Source organism: Oncorhynchus masou, chromosome 1 (genome assembly GCF_036934945.1).
Source record: "Oncorhynchus masou masou isolate Uvic2021 chromosome 1, UVic_Omas_1.1, whole genome shotgun sequence".
In the NCBI taxonomy this organism is placed as follows: Eukaryota; Metazoa; Chordata; class Actinopteri; order Salmoniformes; family Salmonidae; genus Oncorhynchus; species Oncorhynchus masou.
Genome location: NC_088212.1, coordinates 25,058,770 through 25,081,018, shown reverse-complemented (window position 1 = coordinate 25,081,018; position 22,249 = coordinate 25,058,770). Strand labels below are relative to the sequence as shown.

At 43.1% G+C, this 22,249-nt stretch overlaps 1 protein-coding gene across 3 annotated transcripts; it reads left to right on the top strand.

Moving 5' to 3' along the window:
- The first annotated feature begins 246 nt into the window (after positions 1 to 246).
- LOC135540196 (calcium-binding protein 1-like) lies at positions 247 to 19,107 on the top strand. Of its 3 annotated transcripts, none has more exons than XM_064966670.1 (7): positions 247 to 1,194; positions 17,002 to 17,032; positions 17,147 to 17,290; positions 17,397 to 17,506; positions 17,635 to 17,709; positions 17,817 to 17,889; positions 18,438 to 19,107. In XM_064966670.1, the coding sequence occupies exons 1-7, from the start codon at positions 493 to 495 to the stop codon at positions 18,461 to 18,463; spliced, it is 1,161 nt and encodes a 386-aa protein (XP_064822742.1). In that variant the 5' UTR covers positions 247 to 492; the 3' UTR covers positions 18,464 to 19,107. The 3 variants fall into 3 exon arrangements, with proteins under 3 accessions (XP_064822742.1, XP_064822760.1, XP_064822752.1); XM_064966688.1 differs by lacking the exon at positions 247 to 1,194 and adding an exon at positions 15,495 to 15,585; XM_064966680.1 differs by lacking the exon at positions 247 to 1,194 and adding an exon at positions 16,616 to 16,864.
- Positions 19,108 to 22,249: the final 3,142 nt, after the last annotated feature.

The window sequence follows — 22,249 nt, the reverse complement described above, 5'->3', positions numbered from 1 at the left end:
TATTATCTGCATTCATTTTGGAGTTTTGCCCTCTCTGTTTAAATCAATAGAGATGTAACCTACCATAGCTGGCAACCGAGAGATGGGCATTGACATTTACTGCAGAATTATGACCCATTCCAATTGAAGACAGCATAGCCTACCGCAATCATTTATGAGCACGGTGTTTGGTCCTCCCACAACAGAACACGCACGGTAATTTCAGGGTTCCAGGGACGTTCACATTTGTGACAGGATGACGCGACGTGAACATCGTGCTCTCCCTCATCGTTATGATTTTGGTTTCGCGTCTGCGCGCGCCCTGCATCAGCGGCCGGGCCACATAGCAATCAGGTGGTAAAATGCAACTTTTAAGGATAGCTTTTGAAGGCAGCTATGGTGTTGTTGTTACCTTACGAGGGCCGACAATATGAGAAAATGACATATTTGATGGGTAACTAAACGGCAATGAGTAGGTTAACCGGATGAAACGAGACTAGAAGCAAGACAATCATGAGCTCCTCTTTTCCCAAATCCGAATCCAAGACCTCATTGCTGAAATCTTCCTCGGCAAGCGGAAGATCGACACACTTCCCTGAACGTACGACAGGAAAAGACCGAAATCATCATCATCATCACCACCGTCCAGCTGCAAGTCAAGTGAGCAGCAATGCCGCAGATGAGTCTTTCTGGTCGGCAGAGTGCGACGTTACTGCAAGGAGACCCCTGTGCCACCCCTCGCTCCTCGGTACCCGGAATAGGGCGACGACCCGAGCCAGTAAGAGCCAGCCCCACGCCCCACATGGCAACGTTCCCGCCGCCCACTCCCAGGATGACCCATCTGAGCAACATGGTGTGGTTCGAGGTGTGAGAGAACGCTGCAAGTCATCCAAGCATCACCGACACCACCGGAAAACGACCCGGGACGACCAGCCAGCTGCACAACACCACAGCCACACTCACCCTACCCGTTTAGACCACAGAATAGGCATGCAGCCCCACTCAGACTGCAAAGACGACACCGCGCTCTTGTTTGAATCGAGGGACCATACAAGGGCCAGTTCGTCTGCTAGCGTGGATGCCAGCATCCCGTCTCCAGCTTCCTCCTCGCCTATCCCCGTATCCAGCCGATCCTCTCACCGCTCTCGAAGGTCCAGCGCAGCATCTTGTGAATCTGACTTTTTGCGGCCAATTCTTAACTCGGTTTTTGGACAGGTAAGACCCTTGCCTAAAACACAATACACATTAAATTGTTAATTAAAATAATTCCTTAATTATGAAAAATAATTCACTTGCAATCACAAATTATAGGCTAAGCTTCTTCAAATAGTTTCATAATCAATAAGGCCTATTTAGCCTAGTAATGTAGGCTATTTCTTAAGAGGGAGAAAGCCTACCATTATCAGAGTATTGATCTCAGCTAGTGGTAGTAGTCTGAATGTAATTGATAGTGCATGAAAACTATAGTATTTGAGGGTCACATTATTGTCTTGTAGTGGAATCGTACAGCCATTGAATATGCCTGGCTCACTGAGCCCAGTAAATCAATGACATTATTAATGGATGAGCTTGTCTCTGGAAGCACAGAGGGCTTCAATGAGTCTTCTTATTAGAGCTCCTATGTTAATGAACTGTGAAAATGAACCATATAGGCTGTCCTCATTGTACATTTCACATAAAATTATCCAGAAATGTAATGGTCACATTTGGTGCACAAATTGTTATCCTCACATGTACCATGATGTCACAGGTGATTTAGCCTTATGTTCCAGATTTCTCTGCCTCTGTAATATTCACAGCTACACACATTGCCATATAAAGCCATGTCTCGATTGATGGTTTCTCAGCATGGATGTATATTAGTAGGCCTACACATTGGAATGAGAGAGGCAGAGGAGAGAGAGAGATACAGAGTAGAACGCTTCAGAAGTGCCCATTTGAATGACACTGAAATCAATGTGATTTGCATATTCATAAATACATTGATTTAAAAATATATAACTATCTTTTTTGTATTTTGCTGTTTGAAGGTAGCCTAGTTACGTTGAAGGTAGCCTAGTCACTTTGAAGTATCTCGTCACGATGAAAGGATGTTAGATGTTCCTCACAGATGTCACTGCGCTCCGAACATGTTTTCCAAACATGTGCTTGATGTGTTTATAGATATTCAAATTATTGCCCAGAATTAAATAGCCAATTATTATTCATGCACAGAGCTTAATCTCCATAGTGACATAGGCCGTCACATAGTCGATTTACTGGTGTTTAGATATGCCTATCTTTAGCTCAAGCAATTGTTTTAGGATGGTTGTGTAAATGTCAAAATATGTCAACTACCGTTGATGCTTATAAGCCACATGGAATACAGTAGTAACTAGAGGTCGACCGGTTAACCGTAATGGCCACTTAATTAGGGCCGATTTCAAGTTTACATAACAATCGAAAATCTGTATTTTTTTACACCTTTATTTAACGAGGCATGTCAGTTAAGAACACATTCTTATTTTCAAGGAACGATGGGTGAACTGCCTTGTTCAGGGGCAGAACGACAGTTTTATACCTTGTCAGTTTTTGGATTCAATCTGGCAACCTTACGGTTAACTAGTCCAACGCTCTAACTACCTGATTACATTGCACTCCACGAGGAGCCTGCCTGTTACGCAAATGCAGTAAGAATCCAAGGTAAGTTGCTAGCTATCATTAAACGTATCTTATAAAAAACAATCAATCAATCATAATCACTAGTTAACTAAACATGGTTGATGATATTACTAGTTTATCTAGCGTGTCCTGCGTTGCATATAATCGATGCGGTGGCATTCGCAAAAAAGGACTGTCGTTGCTCCAACGTGTACCTAACCATAAACATCAATGCCTTTCTTAAAATCAATACACAAGTATATATATTTTAAACCTGCATATTTAGTTAATATTGCCTGCTAACATGAATTTATTTTAACTAGCAAAAATGGTGTCACTTCTCCTGCAACAGAGTCAGGGTATATGCAGCAGTTTGGGCCGCCAAGCTCATTGCAAACTGTGTGAAGACTATTTCTTCCTAACAAAGACAGCCAACTTCGCCAAACAGGGGATGATTTAACAAAAGCGCATTTGCGAAAAAAGCACAATCGTTGCACGACTGTACCTAACCATAAACATCAATGCCTTTCTTAAAATCAATACACAGAAGTATATATTTTTAAACCTGCATATTTAGCACAAATAAATCCAGGTTAGCAGGCAATATTAACCAGGAGAAATTGTGTAATTTCTCTTGCATTCATTGCACGCAGAGTCAGGGTATATGCAACAGTTTGGGCCGTCTGGCTCGTTGCGAACTAATTTGCCAGAATTTTACGTAATTATGACATAACATTGAAGGTTGTGCAATGTAAACAGGAATATTTAGACTTATGGATGCCACCTGTTAGATAAAATACATAACGGTTCCGTATTTCACTGAAAGAATAAACATTTTGATTTCAAGATGATAGTTTCCGGATTCAACCATATTAATGACCTAAGGCTCGTATTTCTGTGTGTTATTATGTTATAATTAAGTCTATGATTTGATAGAGCAGTCTGACTGAGCGATGGTAGACCCCAGTAGGCTCGTAAGCATTCATTCAAACAGCACTTTTGTGCGTTTTGCCAGCAGCTCGTCGCTGTGCTTCAAGCATTGTGCTGTTTATGACTTCAAGCCTATCAACTCCAGAGATTAGGCTGGTGTAACCAATGTGAAATGGCTAGCTAGTTAGCGGGGTGTGCGCTAATAGCGTTTCAAACGTCACTCACTCTGAGACTTGGAGTAGTCGTTCCCCTTGCTCTGCATGGGTAACGCTGCTTCGAGGGTGGCTGTTGTCGATGTGTTCCTGGTTTGAGCCCAGGTAGGAGCGAGTAGAGGAACGGAAGCTATACTGTTACACTGGCAATACTAAAGTGCCTATAAGAACATCCAATAGTCAAAGGTATATGAAATACAAATTGTATAGAGAGAAATAGTCCTATAATTCCTATAATAACTACAACCTAAACCTTCTTACCTGGGAATATTGAAGACTCATGTTAAAAGGAACCAGCTTGGTATGTTCTCATGTTCTGAGCAAGGAACTTAAACGTTAGCTTTCTTACATGGCACATATTGCACTTTTACTTTCTTCTCCAACACTTTGTTTTTGCATTATTTAAACCAAATTGAACATGTTTGATTATTTATTTGAGGCTAAATTTATTTTATTCATATATTATATTAAGTTAAAATACGTGTTCATTCAGTATTGTTGTAATTGTCATTATTACAAATAAATAAATAAAATTGGCCGATTTTAATCGGTATCAGCTTTTTTTGGTCCTCCAATAATCAGTATCAGTATCGGCGTTGAAAAATCATAATTGGTCTGTCACACCCTGACCGTAGATATCTGTTTTCTTTATATTTTGGTTAGGTCAGGGCGTGACTAGGGTGGGTACGCTCATTTTTGTATTGTCTAGGGTTTTTTGTATGTGTAGGGTTTTTGTAGGTCTAGGTGATTTGTATGTCTATGGTGGCCTGATATGGTTCCCAATCAGAGGCAGCCTGATCCCCAATCGTTGTCTCTGATTGGGGATCATATTTAGGTAGCCATTTCCCTTTGGTGTTTGTGGGATCTTGTCTATGTGTAGTTGCCTATCAGCACTCATTTGTATAGCTTCACATTTCGTTTTGTTATTTTGTTAGTTTGTTCAGTGTTTCATTCTTTAAATAAATAAGAATGTACGCATACCACGCTGCGCTTTGGTCCGATCCTTATAACGAATGTGACATGGTCGACCTCTAGTAGTAACTACAGTGCCTTGCGAAAGTATTCGGCCCCCTTGAACTTTGCGACCTTTTGCCACATTTCAGGCTTCAAACATAAAGATATAAAACTGTATTTTTTGTGAAGAATCAACAACAAGTGGAACACAATCATGAAGTGGAACGACATTTATTGGATATTTCAAACTTTTTTAACAAATCAAAAACTGAAAAATTGGGCGTGCAAAATTATTCAGCCCCTTTACTTTCAGTGCAGCAAACTCTCTCCAGAAGTTCAGTGAGGATCTCTGAATGATCCAATGTTGACCTAAATGACTAGTGATGATAAATACAATCCACCTGTGTGTAATCAAGTCTCCGTATAAATGCACCTGCACTGTGATAGTCTCAGAGGTCCGTTAAAAACGCAGAGAGCATCATGAAGAACAAGGAACACACCAGGCAAGTCCGAGATACTGTTGTGAAGAAGTTTAAAGCCGGATTTGGATACAAAAAGATTTCCCAAGCTTTAAACATCCCAAGGAGCACTGTGCAAGCGATAATATTGAAATGGAAGGAGTATCAGACCACTGCAAATCTACCAAGACCTGGCCGTCCCTCTAAACTTTCAGCTCATACAAGGAGAAGACTGATCAGAGATGCAGCCAAGAGGCCCATGATCACTCTGGATGAACTGCAGAGATCTACAGCTGAGGTGGGAGACTCTGTCCATAGGACAACAATCAGTCGTGTATTGCACAAATCTGGCCTTTATGGAAGAGTGGCAAGAAGAAAGCCATTTCTTAAAAATATCCATAAAAAGTGTTGTTTAAAGTTTGCCACAAGCCACCTGGGAGACACACCAAACATGTGGAAGAAGGTGCTCTGGTCAGATGAAACCAAAATTGAACTTTTTGGCAACAATGCAAAACGTTATGTTTGGCGTAAAAGCAACACAGCTCATCAACCACAACACACCATCCCCACTGTCAAACATGGTGGTGGCAGCATCATGGTTTGGGCCTGCTTTTCTTCAGCAGGGACAGGGATGATGGTTAAAATTGATGGGAAGATGGACGGAGCCAAATACAGGACCATTCTGGAAGAAAACCTGATGGAGTCTGCAAAAGACCTGAGACTGGGACGGAGATTTGTCTTCCAACAAGACAATGATCCAAAACATAAAGCAAAATCTACAATGGAATGGTTCAAAAATAAACATATCCAGGTGTTAGAATGGCCAAGTCAAAGTCCAGACCTGAATCCAATCGAGAATCTGTGGAAAGAACTGAAAACTGCTGTTCACAAATGCTCTCCATCCAACCTCAATGAGCTCGAGCTGTTTTGCAAGGAGGAATGGGAAAAAATGTCAGTCTCTCGATGTGTAAAACTGATAGAGACATACCCCAAGCGACTTACAGCTGTAATCGCAGCAAAAGGTGGCGCTACAAAGTATTAACTTAAGGGGGCTGAATAATTTTGCACGCTCAATTTTTCAGTTTTTGATTTGTTAAAAAAGTTTGAAATATCCAATAAATGTCGTTCCACTTCATGATTGTGTCCCACTTGTTGTTGATTCTTCACAAAACAATACAGTTTTATATCTTTATGTTTGAAGCCTGAAATGTGGCAAAAGGTCGCAAAGTTCAAGGGGGGCGAATACTTTCGCAAGGCACTGTACATTCAGGCATTATAATGACACTTTACGCTAGAGGACACTGATAATGTATTAGTATTGCTCAAAATTAAACATGATTAGATCAGAAAACATTCCTATATTCGTGAATGATTTGTGTCCCTGCTCTGTAATCATAGTAATGTGCTGGTGCTGACCCTTCTGCAGACTGGGGTACTTAGTGTTCATAAAGAGGAAGTTGGTATTGGTCTGTCATTGGGAGTGTGCGACATCATGGAATGGGCTCTTGACTTTGTGGATCACTCTTGACTTGTATGGTGATGGTGTGTTGTGATATGCTATGCCTCATACTTTGGTTATAATCTATTCAATAAGTGTCCTGCAGATTAGGTGGAGTATATTATGTGTTCTCAATGTTTAATTAGTTTCCTTTTGTGTTTATGCTGAGCGTTTGCAAACTGAAGCTTTGGTGCTTCTAACAATGAAGTCAGTGGGTCTTTGTGACAACCCTCAGCTCAGCAGTCAATCTATTTCCATATTTGTTTTTTCTCTCGTGTGTTTTCCCTGTCATCTGTGAGTCAGTCAGGAAGTGTGTGCCAGTGAAACATAAGCGCAATATGAATCAGCTCTTTATGACACGTTAATTGAGAGGTGGTGAGACACAGGGAGAAGCGTAACACATCTTCTATTAGATCCCAATGTAGCATGTGTTATAAGACACAATGTTTCTGAGACAAATAAAGCAGCCATCTCATTCTACCCAGTTGTTTTTTTTCTTACAGACTACCGGTATAACAGAATGTTCCAAAATGAATCCAATGCTCCAATGTTCTCCCCACCCCTCCATGGTTTTCTCTCCCTCCCCTTCCATGACGTTCTCTGTTCATTTGGCTCTGTATCCGTTAGGTCAGTGTGACCTTGTCATTGTCTACAGAGTGGTGAAGTTGGGAGGGGGGAAGAGAGTGAAGGATAGAGGGATGATGGGGAAAATAGAGGGAAGGAGATAGAGAGCTAGGTGACAGTTGAGCAGAAAAATGTATTCATCTCCGGTGTACCTGTACATTTACAATTAATTATTTACAGGCACAATTACAGGCACACAGTCAGTTCCATCTAGAGCTTAAAACCAGCTGTGAAATTGAACAGAGTTTGATGTGTACTGTTTACATGTGGGTGTGTATGCGTACACATTTGCATGATGCTAACATGATGCAAGCAAACCAAAGAATGGCTCTGATCATGTGTGATGTGTTCTGAAGTTCACCATGACTCTGAGAAAGAGTGCTACATTAGCTAAATAGGCTTCTACCAAGATTAATCATCACCTGAGAGAGAGAGTGAGGGAGGAAGGTTATATCAGAGATTTTGTACAAATAACTTACACCATCTGCGTGTTTCACTGTCATCCAACGTGTCAGCCAATTCTCATTGCCTGTCTCCCAAAGTAGCTGCATATTTAGCTGGTTTCACATTTATAGCCTATTGATGAACAATTTAAGGAAATGGCACAATAAATGAGTTGGGCATGTTGTATTTGTCTCACAGTGATAACTGTGATATCAATGGCAGTGCAACCAACCGTAGTGCAAATTGCCCCCTCTGATACGCCTGAAAGACACAATTATTGAGGTGTAGCGGTCTACTACTTTATTCATCAGTACTGTAACAGTCAGGGATCATTTTCATGGCTTGGCAGTTGAGAGAAAGTGGAATTAAAAAGACTCAATGCCACAGCAGTATATAATAATCCATTAATTAAACCATGAATTACTATTAGTCCCACCTAAACCTGCACCTAACGCAGGGTAAAAACATTGTTACAAATACTTTTGCTAATTTCCCTGCACATTATCCTCATTTTGTTATATATTTGCTTAACATTGTTGATGTTGTTTAGTCAAGCTTGCATTCTTTATATGTGCCAGAAAACGTTATCCTGCCGCTTTTAGACAGATGTGCCTTTTTTTAAACACCTGCTGCCCCCTAAATATCTCTGCACAACCTTCCTGCTGATTAGAATCCTGTATGTTTGTGTAGGTAATGGAATGTGTCATGTGTTTTGAGAGAGACGGAAGGAGACTATGTGGGTAAAGGATCAGCATCTTCTATCTGCATTATTTGTTTCAGCTTGTGCATTTCATGGGAAAGTTGGATCAACCTCCCCTTTCCCCCCCTTTTCCATCTCTTATTCCCTCCCTCTTACTCCTTCTCCCTCCCTCCCTCCCACCATCCCTCCCTCCCTCCCCTCCCTCCCTTACTCCTTCTTACTCCTTCGACAGACTAATCTAAGTTTGAGGTGTTTGGATCACAAAGAAGAACATTTGTGAGACGCAGAAAAAATGAAAATATGCTGGAGGAGTGCTTGACGCCATCTATCAAGAATGGTGGAGGCAATGTGATGGTCTGGGGGTGCATTGGTGGTGGTAAAGTGGGAGATGTGTACAGGGTAAAAGGGATCATGAAGAAGGAAGGCTATCACTCCATTTTGCAATGCCATGCCATGCCATAGCTAGTGGATGGCACTTAATTGGAGCCAATTTCCTCCTACAACAAGACAATGACCCGAGCACAGCTCCAAACTATGCAATAACTTTTTAGGGAAGAAGCAGTCAGCTGGTATTCTGTCTATAATGGAGTGGCCAGCACAGTCACCGGGTGTCAACCCTATTGAGCTGTTGTGGGAGCAGCTTAATATAATAATAATATATCCCATTTAGCAGACGCTTTTGTCCAAAGCGACTTACAAGTCGGCTGGGGCCACTAACTTTTTTACAACCCTATGGGTGGCCCTATGTCTTGCGGTTCCCATGTGCGGAACTACGACGCTTGGCGTATGCAAAAGCCATGCTCTACCGACTGAGCCACACACCAGGAACAATAAATATTGATTTTTAATTGAATTAATAATTGTGTCCTTCAAACTTCTCTTTCATCAAATAATCCTCAATTTGCAGCAATTACAGCCTTGCAGACCTTTGGCATTCTAGTTGTCAATTTGTTGAGGTAATCTGAAGAGATTTCACCCCATATGCTTCCTGAAGCACCTCCCACAAATTGGAATGGCTTGATTGGCACTTCTTACGTAACATACGGTCAAACTCCGATTTCATAGTGTGCCAGAGTCAGTGTCAGTAAAAGTTGCCAAAAAAAGAGTAATTAAATTGTATCCAGCAGCACAGTTGCAGTCACCAACAATATGGATAACATGAAAACAGCCTAACCAGCTCTGCTAGGGTGAGTAAAATGGTCAGAGTGAGGTGCTCTCTCATTTGTGTCTGGAAGTAGCTAGCTTGGGTGCTTGACTGCCGTTACATTTACATTTACATTTAAGTCATTTAGCAGACGCTCTTATCCAGAGCGACTTACAAATTGGTGAATTCACCTTCTGACATCCAGTGGAACAGCCACTTACAATAGTGCATCTAAATCATTTAAGGGGGGGTGAGAAGGATTACTTATCCTATCCTAGGTATTCCTTGAAGAGGTGGGGTTTCAGGTGTCTCCGGAAGGTGGTGATTGACTCTGCTGTCCTGGCGTCGTGAGGGAGTTTGTTCCACCATTGGGGGGCCAGAGCAGCGAACAGTTTTGACTGGGCTGAGCGGGAACTGTACTTCCTCAGTGGTAGGGAGGCGAGCAGGCCAGAGGTGGATGAACGCAGTGCCCTTGTTTGGGTGTAGGGCCTGATCAGAGCCTGGAGGTACTGCGGTGCCGTTCCCCTCACAGCTCCGTAGGCAAGCACCATGGTCTTGTAGCGGATGCGAGCTTCAACTGGAAGCCAGTGGAGAGAGCGGAGGAGCGGGGTGACGTGAGAGAACTTGGGAAGGTTGAACACCAGACGGGCTGCAGCGTTCTGGATGAGTTGTAGGGGTTTAATGGCACAGGCAGGGAGCCCAGCCAACAGCGAGTTGCAGTAATCCAGACGGGAGATGACAAGTGCCTGGATTAGGACCTGCGCCGCTTCCTGTGTGAGGCAGGGTTGTACTCTGCGGATGTTGTAGAGCATGAACCTACAGGAACGGGCCACCGCCATGATGTTGGTTGAGAACGACAGGGTGTTGTCCAGGATCACGCCAAGGTTCTTAGCGCTCTGGGAGGAGGACACAATGGAGTTGTCAACCGTGATGGCGAGATCATGGAACGGGCAGTCCTTCCCCGGGAGGAAGAGCAGCTCCGTCTTGCCGAGGTTCAGCTTGAGGTGGTGATCCGTCATCCACACTGATATGTCTGCCAGACATGCAGAGATGCGATTCACCACCTGGTCATCAGAAGGGGGAAAGGAGAAGATTAATTGTTTGTCGTCTGCATAGCAATGATAGGAGAGACCATGTGAGGTTATGACAGAGCCAAGTGACTTGGTGTATAGCGAAAATAGGAGAGGGCCTAGAACAGAGCCCTGGGGGACACCAGTGGTGAGAGCGCGTGGTGAGGAGACAGATTCTCGCCACGCCACCTGGTAGGAGCGACCTGTCAGGTAGGACGCAATCCAAGCGTGGGCCGCGCCGGAGATGCCCAACTCGGAGAGGGTGGAGAGGAGGATCTGATGGTTCACAGTATCGAAGGCAGCCGATAGGTCTAGAAGGATGAGAGCAGAGGAGAGGGAGTTAGCTTTAGCAGTGCGGAGCGCCTCCGTGATACAGAGAAGAGCAGTCTCAGTTGAATGACTAGTCTTGAAACCTGACTGATTTGGATCAAGAAGGTCATTCTGAGAGAGATAGCGGGAGAGCTGGCCAAGGACGGCACGTTCAAGAGTTTTGGAGAGAAAAGAAAGAAGGGATACTGGTCTGTAGTTGTTGACATCGGAGGGATCGAGTGTAGGTTTTTTCAGAAGGGGTGCAACTCTCGCTCTCTTGAAGACGGAAGGGACGTAGCCAGCGGTCAGGGATGAGTTGATGAGCGAGGTGAGGTAAGGGAGAAGGTCTCCGGAAATGGTCTGGAGAAGAGAGGAAGGGATAGGGTCAAGCGGGCAGGTTGTTGGGCGGCCGGCCGTCACAAGAAGCGAGATTTCATCTGGAGAGAGAGGGGAGAAAGAGGTCAGAGCACAGGGTAGGGCAGTGTGAGCAGAACCAGCGTTGTCGTTTGACTTAGCAAACGAGGATCGGATGTCGTCGACCTTCTTTTCAAAATGGTTGACGAAGTCATCTGCAGAGAGGGAGGAGGGGGGGGGGAGGAGGATTCAGGAGGGAGGAGAAGGTGGCAAAGAGCTTCCTAGGGTTAGAGGCAGATGCTTGGAATTTAGAGTGGTAGAAAGTGGCTTTAGCAGCAGAGACAGAGGAGGAAAATGTAGAGAGGAGGGAATGAAAGGATGCCAGGTCCGCAGGGAGGCGAGTTTTCCTCCATTTCCGCTCGGCTGCCCGGAGCTCTGTTCTGTGAGCTCGCAATGAGTCATCGAGCCACGGAGCGGGAGGGGAGGACCGAGCCGGCCTGGAGGATAGGGGACATAGAGAGTCAAAGGATGCAGAAAGGGAAGAGAGGAGGGTTGAGGAGGCAGAATCAGGAGATAGGTTGGAGAAGGTATGAGCAGAGGGAAGAGATGATAGGATGGAAGAGGAGAGAGTAGCGGGGGAGAGAGAGCGAAGGTTGGGACGGCGCGATACCATCCGAGTAGGGGCAGTGTGGGAAGTGTTGGATGAGAGCGAGAGGGAAAAGGATACAAGGTAGTGGTCGGAGACTTGGAGGGGAGTTGCAATGAGGTTAGTGGAAGAACAGCATCTAGTAAAGATGAGGTCGAGCGTATTGCCTGCCTTGTGAGTAGGGGGGAAGGTGAGAGGGTGAGGTCAAAAGAGGAGAGGAGTGGAAAGAAGGAGGCAGAGAGGAATGAGTCAAAGGTAGACGTGGGGAGGTTAAAGTCGCCCAGGACTGTGAGAGGTGAGCCGTCCTCAGGAAAGGAGCTTATCAAGGCATCAAGCTCATTGATGAACTCTCCGAGGGAACCTGGAGGGCGATAAATGATAAGGATGTTAAGCTTGAAAGGGCTGGTAACTGTGACAGCATGGAATTCAAAGGAGGTGATAGACAGATGGGTAAGGGGAGAAAGAGAGAATGACCACTTGGGAGAGATGAGGATCCCGGTGCCACCACCCCGCTGACCAGAAGCTCTCGGGGTGTGCGAGAACACGTGGGCGGACGAAGAGAGAGCAGTAGGAGTAGCAGTGTTATCTGTGGTGATCCATGTTTCCGTCAGTGCCAAGAAGTCGAGGGACTGGAGGGAGGCATAGGCTGAGATGAACTCTGCCTTGTTGGCCGCAGATCGGCAGTTCCAGAGGCTACCGGAGACCTGGAACTCCACGTGGGTCGTGCGCGCTGGGACCACCAGATTAGGGTGGCCGCGGCCACGCGGTGTGGAGCGTTTGTATGGTCTGTGCAGAGAGGAGAGAACAGGGATAGATAGACACATAGTTGACAGGCTACAGAAGAGGCTACGCTAATGCAAAGGAGATTGGAATGACAAGTGGACTACACGTCTCGGATGTTCAGAAAGTTAAGCTTACGTAGCAAGAATCTTATTGACTAAAATGATTGAAATGATACAGTACTGCTGGAGTAGGCTAGCTGGCAGTGGCTGCGATGTTGACACTACACTAATCAAGTCGTTCCGTCGAGTGTAATAGTTTCTACAGTGCTGCTATTTGGGGCTAGCTAGGTCAGAATGCTCGGATCACTAACCCTACTCCTCGGCCAGAGCAAAACGCTCTGAATTTACGAATGGACAATCTGACAACGCTCTGAATTTACGAATGCCCAGAGCGCTCTCTGGCACTCCAGATTGAATTTACGAACACACTCGACATCATAAAATGTCTAGCTTGTCATTTGTTATGCAAAAAAGCTAGCAAGAGGTTGCATAGCAACACCATCAACTTCCGGTTAACAGGCGAATCGCTAGTATGCTCAACTGAAACAATACTGTTCCTTTACAGTATACTAAAATGAAATAATAGTATGTAGTATATACTCATTAAGTATGTTGTATACAGTATGTTATTATGGGTATTCAAACACCGCTCAAGTCCATAGTTTGTCAAGAACAGCTCAAATAAGCAAAGAGAAACAATAGCCCATCATTACTTTAAGACATGAAGGTCAGTCAATCGGGAAGATTTCAAGAACTTTGGAAGTTTCTTCAAGTGCAGTTGCAAAAACCATCAAGCTTTATGATGAAACTGGCTCTCATGAGAATCGCCACAGGAAAGGAAGACCCAGAGACCCAGAAGATCAGTTCAAATCAAGTTTATTTGTCACGTGTGCCAAATACAACAGGTGTAGACCTTACAGTGAAATGTTTACTTACAGGCTCTAACCAATAGTGCGGAAAAATACAACAAAAAAAGGTGTGTGTGTAGGTAAGTAGTAAAGTAAAGAAGTAAAGTAAAGAAATAAAACAACAGTAAAAAGACATTTGAAAATAACAGTAACAAGGCTATATACATACATGGTTAGTCAGGCTTATTGAGGTAGTATGTACATGTAGGTATGGTTTAAGTGACTATGCATATATGATGGACAGAGAGTAGCAGTAGCATAAAAAGAGGGGTTGGCAGAAAATAGTAAAAATAAAGAAAAACCCTTGAATGAGTAGGTGTGTCCAAACTTTTGACTGGTACTGTATTACTAGAAGAAGAACAAGTCACTTGTCATTGATCTATTACATATACAGTAAAGTTCATAACAGTTTGTAGACTGTAGAGCTCTTCATCTGTGTAAATTAGTTTACAAAGCGATGAAGAGTATTTTTATACTGTTTGTCTACTCATGTCAGGCCACGTTTTTACAATTATATTTCACTCATGACAGCAAAACATTTTTGGGGACATCTACTACTTTCACAATGCCTCTTACCATGACTATTTATACCTATACTTGGCCTGCCTCTTGAAACATGCTCTGTCGTAGGAAAGAAATTGCAAGTGAAGTCTTTGGCACAAATGGTCGGTCTTGGGCATCAGTGAAGAATGATGGACAGTTCCAGGTTCTAGTAGCAGATCCAGGTTCTAGAAGCAGATCCAGGTTCTAGTAGAGGATTAAGAGTTAAATGGAATACACGTGTGAGTGCAGTCCTAGTTCACTGAAAGTATCTTCTCTTCCATCTATTCTCTGCCTTTCATCCACTAGTCTTTCTCACCTTCCCCCATGTGTGTGTGCTTACTGTCGTTTTGACAGTGTGTAGGTCTCAAGTGTCAGTCTACATGATGTGACCAGTAAACTGTTATGATGAAAGAATGGAAAGTTGTCCACACTTTTTTATTGATGTGGATATAAAGTCCCTCCACCCCTCTCTTTTACGCCCTCTCTCTCTCTCTCTCTCTTGTTCTCTCCCTCTCTCTGTCTCAAACACACACACACTAAAACATTCACATTTAGAACACATTTTACTGAGAGCAAGTGTGACGTTACTGATAACAAGCACTGTAAAAGTCTCCACTGATGTGCCAACAGCCTTGCTAACAGACCCCATCCCGCTGGCAGCATTAGCAGATCTACTATAACTATTGCAATCAGTCATGTTTGCTGTGTGAAAGGTTTATGTAAAAAAAAATCACTTTAATAAATTAGGAAGTGGGAGTAGGATGAATGGGAGTAATTTATTAAACAGGAGAGGGCTTTTGGGTGTGAAAGCTGTCGATAATTCCTGCTAGACTAGCATAAAGGAAATTTGATAAAAAAGTAGCAAGCAGCACAAGCTACTGACTAAGTATTACAACATGACTGCAGCATGACATAATTAACAGGTCAAAGGTAGGGTCCTAAACACATTGAGCAGGTTGTTCATATGAAAGGATATTATGCACTACAGCCCTTACGATGCGTGTTTTTTCTATCAGATTTATTTGACAAGACATGTAGATTTTTGAGAAATTAGAGACTCACTGACGCTATACACGTCAAATTGACTGACTACTCCCTCTCAACTCTACCTCTGAGTTCATTCTGTCCCGAAGCTGCTGTTGACTACGCGTCTCTAACACTGTCTCTGTCCCCCTATACCCGAACCCCCCTGGCCCCCCTGGAAAGCTGGTCCAGGAAGACAGGAGGCAGTACAGAGGTGGTGCAGTCCTGTGATGAAAGGGGCCTTCCCATTTGAGGGGCCTATCAGGAGCCGCTCATAACCCTAGCACAAAACTGTGCTCTCATTCACAACATTATGGGGCCCACCTGCATCTTCCTGCTCAAGAGCCAGGCCGATATCAGGCAGGCTGTAAGTAAGTCTGGACACACAAACACATATGCACTGAATATACCAAACATTAAGAACACCTTTCTAATTGTAAGTTGCACCCCCTTTTGCCCTCAGAACAGCCTCAATTTGTCTGGCATGGACTCTACAAGCTGTCGAAAGCGTTCCACAGGGATGCTACCCCATATTGACTCCAATGCATCCCACAGTTGTGTGAAGTTGCCTGAATGTCCTTTGGGTGGTGGACCATTCTTGATACACATGGGAAACTGTTGAGCGTGAAAAACCCAGCAGCATTGAAGTTTCTTGACACAAACCTGTACGCCTGGCACCTACTACCATACCCCGTTCAAAGGCACTTACATGTTTTGTGTTGCCCATTCACAGTATGAATGGCACACATACACAATCTACGTGTATTATCACAAGGCTTAAAAACCCTTCTTTAACCTGTATCCTCCGCTTCATCTACACTGATTGATGTGGATTTAACAAGTGACATCAAAATGGGATCATAGCTTTCACCTGGAATCACCTGGTCAGTCTATGTCATGGAAAGAGCAGGTGTTCTTAATGCTTTGTATACTTTGTGTGTGTGTGTGTGTGTGTGTGTGTGTGTGTGTGTGTGTGTGTGTGTGTGTGTGTGTGTGTGTGTGTGTGTGTGTGTGTGTGTGTGTGTGTGTGTGTGTGTGTGTGTGTGTGTTAAATGTAACCTGACATGATGTGTTTGGCAGATAAAGTACAAATATGTGGCTGAGACCGCAAACAGGGACTTACCTACCTGGGGCTACTGTACTCCTTGGTCGACCCTCTTTCTTTTACATTCTATGTTTGTGTTGTGACTGATGTCAAAAGAAACCCCTGCAGTTTGTTCCATTATTGGATTAATTTAGGATTCTGATGGCCGTTTGATGTTTAGCCAAATGTATTTCTTCAGGCCACTGTGTTTACACTTCTCCCTGCAGATTAACCCCAAAGGGTTCTGGGATATGTCTCTCTCTCTCTCTGTCCTCTATATCCTTTAAAGGTTGCTTTCATTATAAGCAAGAGCTGAAAAAAAGAACATAGCTACATTCCTTTCAGACTGAAAGACATGCGTTTCCCGGTTGTGCTCTGTCTCTGATGACGCTGGGAGCAGTCTGAATGGGAGTCATTAAGATGTTTGAAAACATTCCAGTGACTATATAGCTATTGTCCCTTGTTTGAGTTCCACCAGAATAGATAGAGGATTATCATGGCGCAGACCGCAGATTCACCTTTTGAAGTCGCTATGTTCCTGGGATTGTTAACATCAGATAGTGTAGGAATATAATATGATGGACTTTGACAATTGTTAACTCTAAACAACTTAATCATAATCTTTATTTATTAATTGTTAATAACTTAATTTTATTTGAAGTTCTGAATACACTGACACTGTCTTCTTTGCCCCAATAGGACAGAGACCTGAGGCCAGAGGAGATTGATGGTAAGTTGTTTTTCATTAATGTTCCTGTGCTTGTCTCTCTGTAGTTGTGTCTCTGGTAGTGGCATGAGTTTTCAGATTACAGGAGAGTAATCTTTCTCTGTGTTCTTTCTGCAGAGTTGCGGGATGCTTTTAAGGAGTTTGATAAGGACAAAGATGGTTTCATCAGCTGTAAAGACCTGGGAAACTGTATGAGAACCATGGGATACATGCCTACTGAAATGGAGTTGATAGAACTGAGCCAACAGATCAACATGAATTGTAAGTGTGCCCTCGTCTAGATATTTGCAGTATAGGTGCATGACACCATAGTTTGCTAATTCCCTCCCCTAACTTGTTATCCCTTGTTCCTTCTCTTTTTGGCAAGTGGGAGGTCATGTTGACTTTGAGGATTTTGTGGAGTTGATGGGCCCCAAACTTCTCGCTGAAACTGCAGATATGATTGGTGTAAAAGAACTGAGAGATGCCTTCAAAGAGGTGAGAAACTGGATTGCCAGAGAGAGGGAGGAGAGGGTGATTACGGAGAAAAGTAGTTCTATTGCCTGTCGCTCTAATATTTCATGCTCTGGATTATGAATGTGATCATTTGTTTTTTCCTCTTGAAGTTTGACACCAATGGTGATGGAGCAATAAGCACATCTGAGCTGAGAGAAGCCATGAGGAAGTTGCTGGGACAACAGGTGAGGTAACAGAATCAAGTCTGTCTGAGTAGCTTCATCGATGTATGCATCACTACTAAAACCTTTGTTTTACACAGACGTATTCCTCCTTTGTTACTGGACTGTAGGTTGGCCACAAGGACTTAGAAGATATCCTGAGGGACATCGACTTGAATGGTGATGGGCATGTTGACTTTGAAGGTAAGCTGATGCAGAGTTTATTTATCTATACCAACAGAATAATAAAATCAGACAATATTGTAATAGCTAGAGATTTTGCTATTCATGCTGTGTGCAAGCTAGTCTTCAGATAATGGGACAGGAGTGCTTCATAAACGCTTTATGTCAACTGGTCTTCCTTACTCTTCAATTTCATGATATTTCTTTCGTTTTATCCACTTTCTGGCTAAGCTTCAAATATCTTTGACATTTGCAAACGGCCTGTTTCAACCATGTAAGGAAAGTGTGGTCTCCTCCTGTGTTTTCCTTATAACAGCGAGAACACAATCCCTATACCCCAATCCTTAAACTGGTAAATGCATTATGATACATTATTCAATATGTCTGTCGGCTGCAGACAACTATGGGGCCCCACTGATCACTGTGACTCAAATATAGACATGTGCAGTAACATATGATACTGTCCACTTTCACACAGTCTGCATGTCCTATACATATTTTAACACACACACACACACACACAGACTGAACATCTAATATTTGACAGGTCTTATCCTCTCTTTTCACAGAGTTTGTACGAATGATGTCCCGCTGAGAGGAGGAATGGTCGATGTGGCTTCAAGTTAATTATTCTGAATGTGAACCTCGGCCCCTTTGTCATCATCATTGAATGAGCAAAACGGAGTAAATACTTGGACCTCTGAGCTATCTTTTCCTGAGAAAAACTGGAATTAAAGCCCTTACCTCTAAGTAGAAACGGAAGACCACAGTACTGCTCAAAATAGTGTTCTTCCCTAAAAGCCCCACATTCCAACTTAGACAGGTTCTACTGTAGCTTACAGACTGACCCGCTAATGGTTTCCGCACTATTAACCCTCCACGAACTGTATACACTTGTGTGTAGCCTGCTGTTTAGGCAAGTTTTGTTTCTCAACCTTTAAATGGCAATATTACTTGTGACTACTGATATGTTCTTCAAGTTTAGGTAATAGAGTGAGAAAAGCAGAGTCTTATTTGTGTGTGTGTTTGTCACTGTGATCTTTTGTGAGGTGATCACTGTGTTTACCCAGCACCATAAAAGCACCAGATCCTCTCTAATGCACTGGGTTTATGGGACAAGCAAGAGCTAAGAGGACCTCAGCAAACAAGCTTTTCCCAGATCTGGAAAATAGTAGCTTTTCTTCACATTTGTGTGCAGTGCATAAACATTATGGTTTATGTGTACAGTATCTTGTCTGTCTGTCTTGTCTGTCTGTCTGTCTGTCTGTCTGTTGGTACAGTTTGACAAATAAATTGCAAGTCCTAGTTTGTCATTGTGCTGTTTTTATGCATGCCAGAGACAAACCTAATTTTAAATATAGTATTATCTGTATGGGTGTGACAGTAAATGTAATACATTGTCTAATGTATATAGTAGGTCACGCAATCTACTAAAAATAAATGTCTACTTGTGAACCTGTTTTTTTTTTCAAGTCCCAGGGAAATAGCTATATGGTGTGAAGCCAGGAAAGAAGAGAGATTGAACTATTGCAATACCAGACAAACATGTAAAGGGACCATACTAGGGGCTTATGTGAAGTGAAGAAGTGAAGAAGTGTCTCACAAGGACATTGGACTGACACATCAAACCTTCCTTTTCATTTTTTTGCATATGGATAAACAATACAGAGCAATAGGTCTAGACCATTCTGGGCTCAAACAATATCAACATTTAAGAAAATATTCAAATAGATATGGCTAAAGGCCGATCTTGACAGAACAGAAATGATTTGTAGACTTCAGTTACTAAAGAGACGTTTTCATGGTACCAGGACACAACAATGGTGCGCGAATGACTGGCTGGCTGGAACAGAACAAGTTGTCATGGCAACTGTCTCGCTCCTCCACCTGGATCCGCAGGAGCGGCGCAACATCTATCTTCTTTGTTCCCTACCGTCTGTCTGGACAGGACCCAAAATCCGCACGGGCTCCATCGTGTGGTAAATGTCTAGAATACATTTTGTTTTGAGTTCTTGATGTTCTCAATTTTCGAAACTAAAGAGATGCACGAGATAAAAATGTCTCATCGTTAGCATACAGCTAGCTACACAGCACTTTAAAAAAAAGTCAGGTGCAGGTTTCTTTTATCATAGTGTTCGTGTAACGGATGTGAAACGGCTAGCTTATAGCGTTTCAATCGGTGACGTCACTTGCTCTGAGACCTTGAAGTAGTGGTTCCCCTTGCTCTGCAAGGGCCGCGGGGCGATGTGTAACGATCCTTCGTGGGTGTCAGTTGTTGATGTGTGCAGAGGGTACCTGGTTCGCGCCCGGGTATGGTCGAGGGGACGGTCTAAAATTATACTGTTCCATTCGCTGAATTGTCATCTGTTGATATGATTATGTAGGCTACAGGTTGTGTTTTGCTAGTGACAACATATCGGCATGGTCTGTGGTTGATCAAAACCCAGGGCACAGTTTCTAAACCAGTGGTCACCAATTGTTTGATCACGGCAGACCAGGGAGATTTGTGGCTAAATCGGGTGCCCCTACTCTGCTGGCCAATCGGATAGCTCACATCACCGTGCCTTCAAGCTTCCAAGACAGGAAGACCCCGGCGACAGAAAAGTTTGATACTAGCCAACGTGAGAATTCATAACTTTTACAACCATGTTCAGATAAATACTTTTAAAGAATACAGTTGCTGTTTATATGAGTGAGTTAATGACAAAGTTCTGACTCTAGCCACAAAATTAAGGAAATTAGAAAGGGGGTGTGGGGGGGGCTAGAGTCTAGAGTAAAATACTTTCTATAGAACCAACTTCAACCGCAACTGCAACCGGAATTAATAATGAATGTGTGTGTGTTATATTAAACATAGAGAAGGGAGAAAATGTAGGCAAGCAATAAACATTTCAGAACAACTGCTAGTCGGCAGTTGTCAATTTTCTTGAAATTCCCCGCTTCTATTTTGGAACTGCAAGGCCGAGCACACTTCAGAATAATTTTAGTAACTCATGTTGACCAGTCGTGTGTGCCACAGAGAGTATTTGACTCTAGCCACAAAATTAAGGAAATTAGAAGGGGAGGCTAGAGGCTAGAGTCAAATACTTTCTGTGGCACACATCAGAGTCATATACTTTCTATATAACCAACTTCACGTTGGATAGGCAACCGGAATTAATAATTAATGTATGTGTGTTATATTAAATATAGACGAGGGAGTAAAATGTAGGCAAGCAATAAACATTTCAGAACAACTACTAGTCGAATACGACATGGGAGAGATGACGGATTTTGGCAAATAAATGTATTTATAGACTAATACACTTGAAACAAATAGCCAAACCGAAAAATGCAGACATTACTAGTGCCTCCCCGCGATCAAACCGAGATGAATAAATCAAATGAAACGCAGCCTACCATGATCAGAAAAATCCCATGCACATGTATGTAGGGGGTAAGTGACTGCATAGATAATGAACAGCGAGTAGCAGCCGCGTAAAAAAAGAAGTGTGGTGCAAATAGTCTGGATAGCCATTTAATTAACTCTTCAGCTGTTTTATGGCTTGGGGATAGAAACTTTTAAGGAGCCTTTTGGACCGAGACATGGCACGCTTCTCGACTGTCTCGGTGTGTTTGGACCATGGTAGTTTGCTGTCTCGGTGTGTTTGAACCATGGTAGTTTGTTGGTGATGTGGAACTTGAAGCTCTCGACCTACTCCACTACAGCCCCGTCGATTTGAATGGGGGTGTGTTCTGCCCTCCTTTTCCTGTAGTCCACAATCAGCTCCTTTGTCTTGATCACATTGAGGGAAAGGTTGTTGTTGTCGTCTCTGACCTCCTCCTTATAGGCTGTCTTATCGTTGTCGGTGATCAGGCTATTAGGATATTATTAGCAGCTGTGGTGTCTGTTTTAATATTTAGGAATATTTCACTTTCTCTGGTTATAGCATGAATTTGTGCATGAGGCAGATGCAATGCGACTCGAGTTTCGCCATCAGGTGGAAGACATTGTCCCCTCTCTCTGGTCAGTCTCACAACTGAGACTAAATTCGAGAATTGATAACAAAATAAATCTCTGACTTCAGTGCGTTCAAGACAACTGGGAACTTGGGGGAAAAAACGAGATCCAACTGGGAAAAATCATTTTGAACGGACATCCATCTCGAAATTCCAAGACGGAAACTCAGCATATTTCTAGAGCTCCGACTTAATGACCTGAAGATCACTTGCAAATGCTACACCTGATCTATTTTGTTATCAAAGCTTGAATTTTGAAATGACCTACAATATGGTCTGATGATAACAATATTGGCAGGACGGGCATAGGACAATAGCCACTATGCTGGGATAACGTTTTTGGCCACATTCCTGCAGAACTATCTTTATTTAGTTTGTTTTT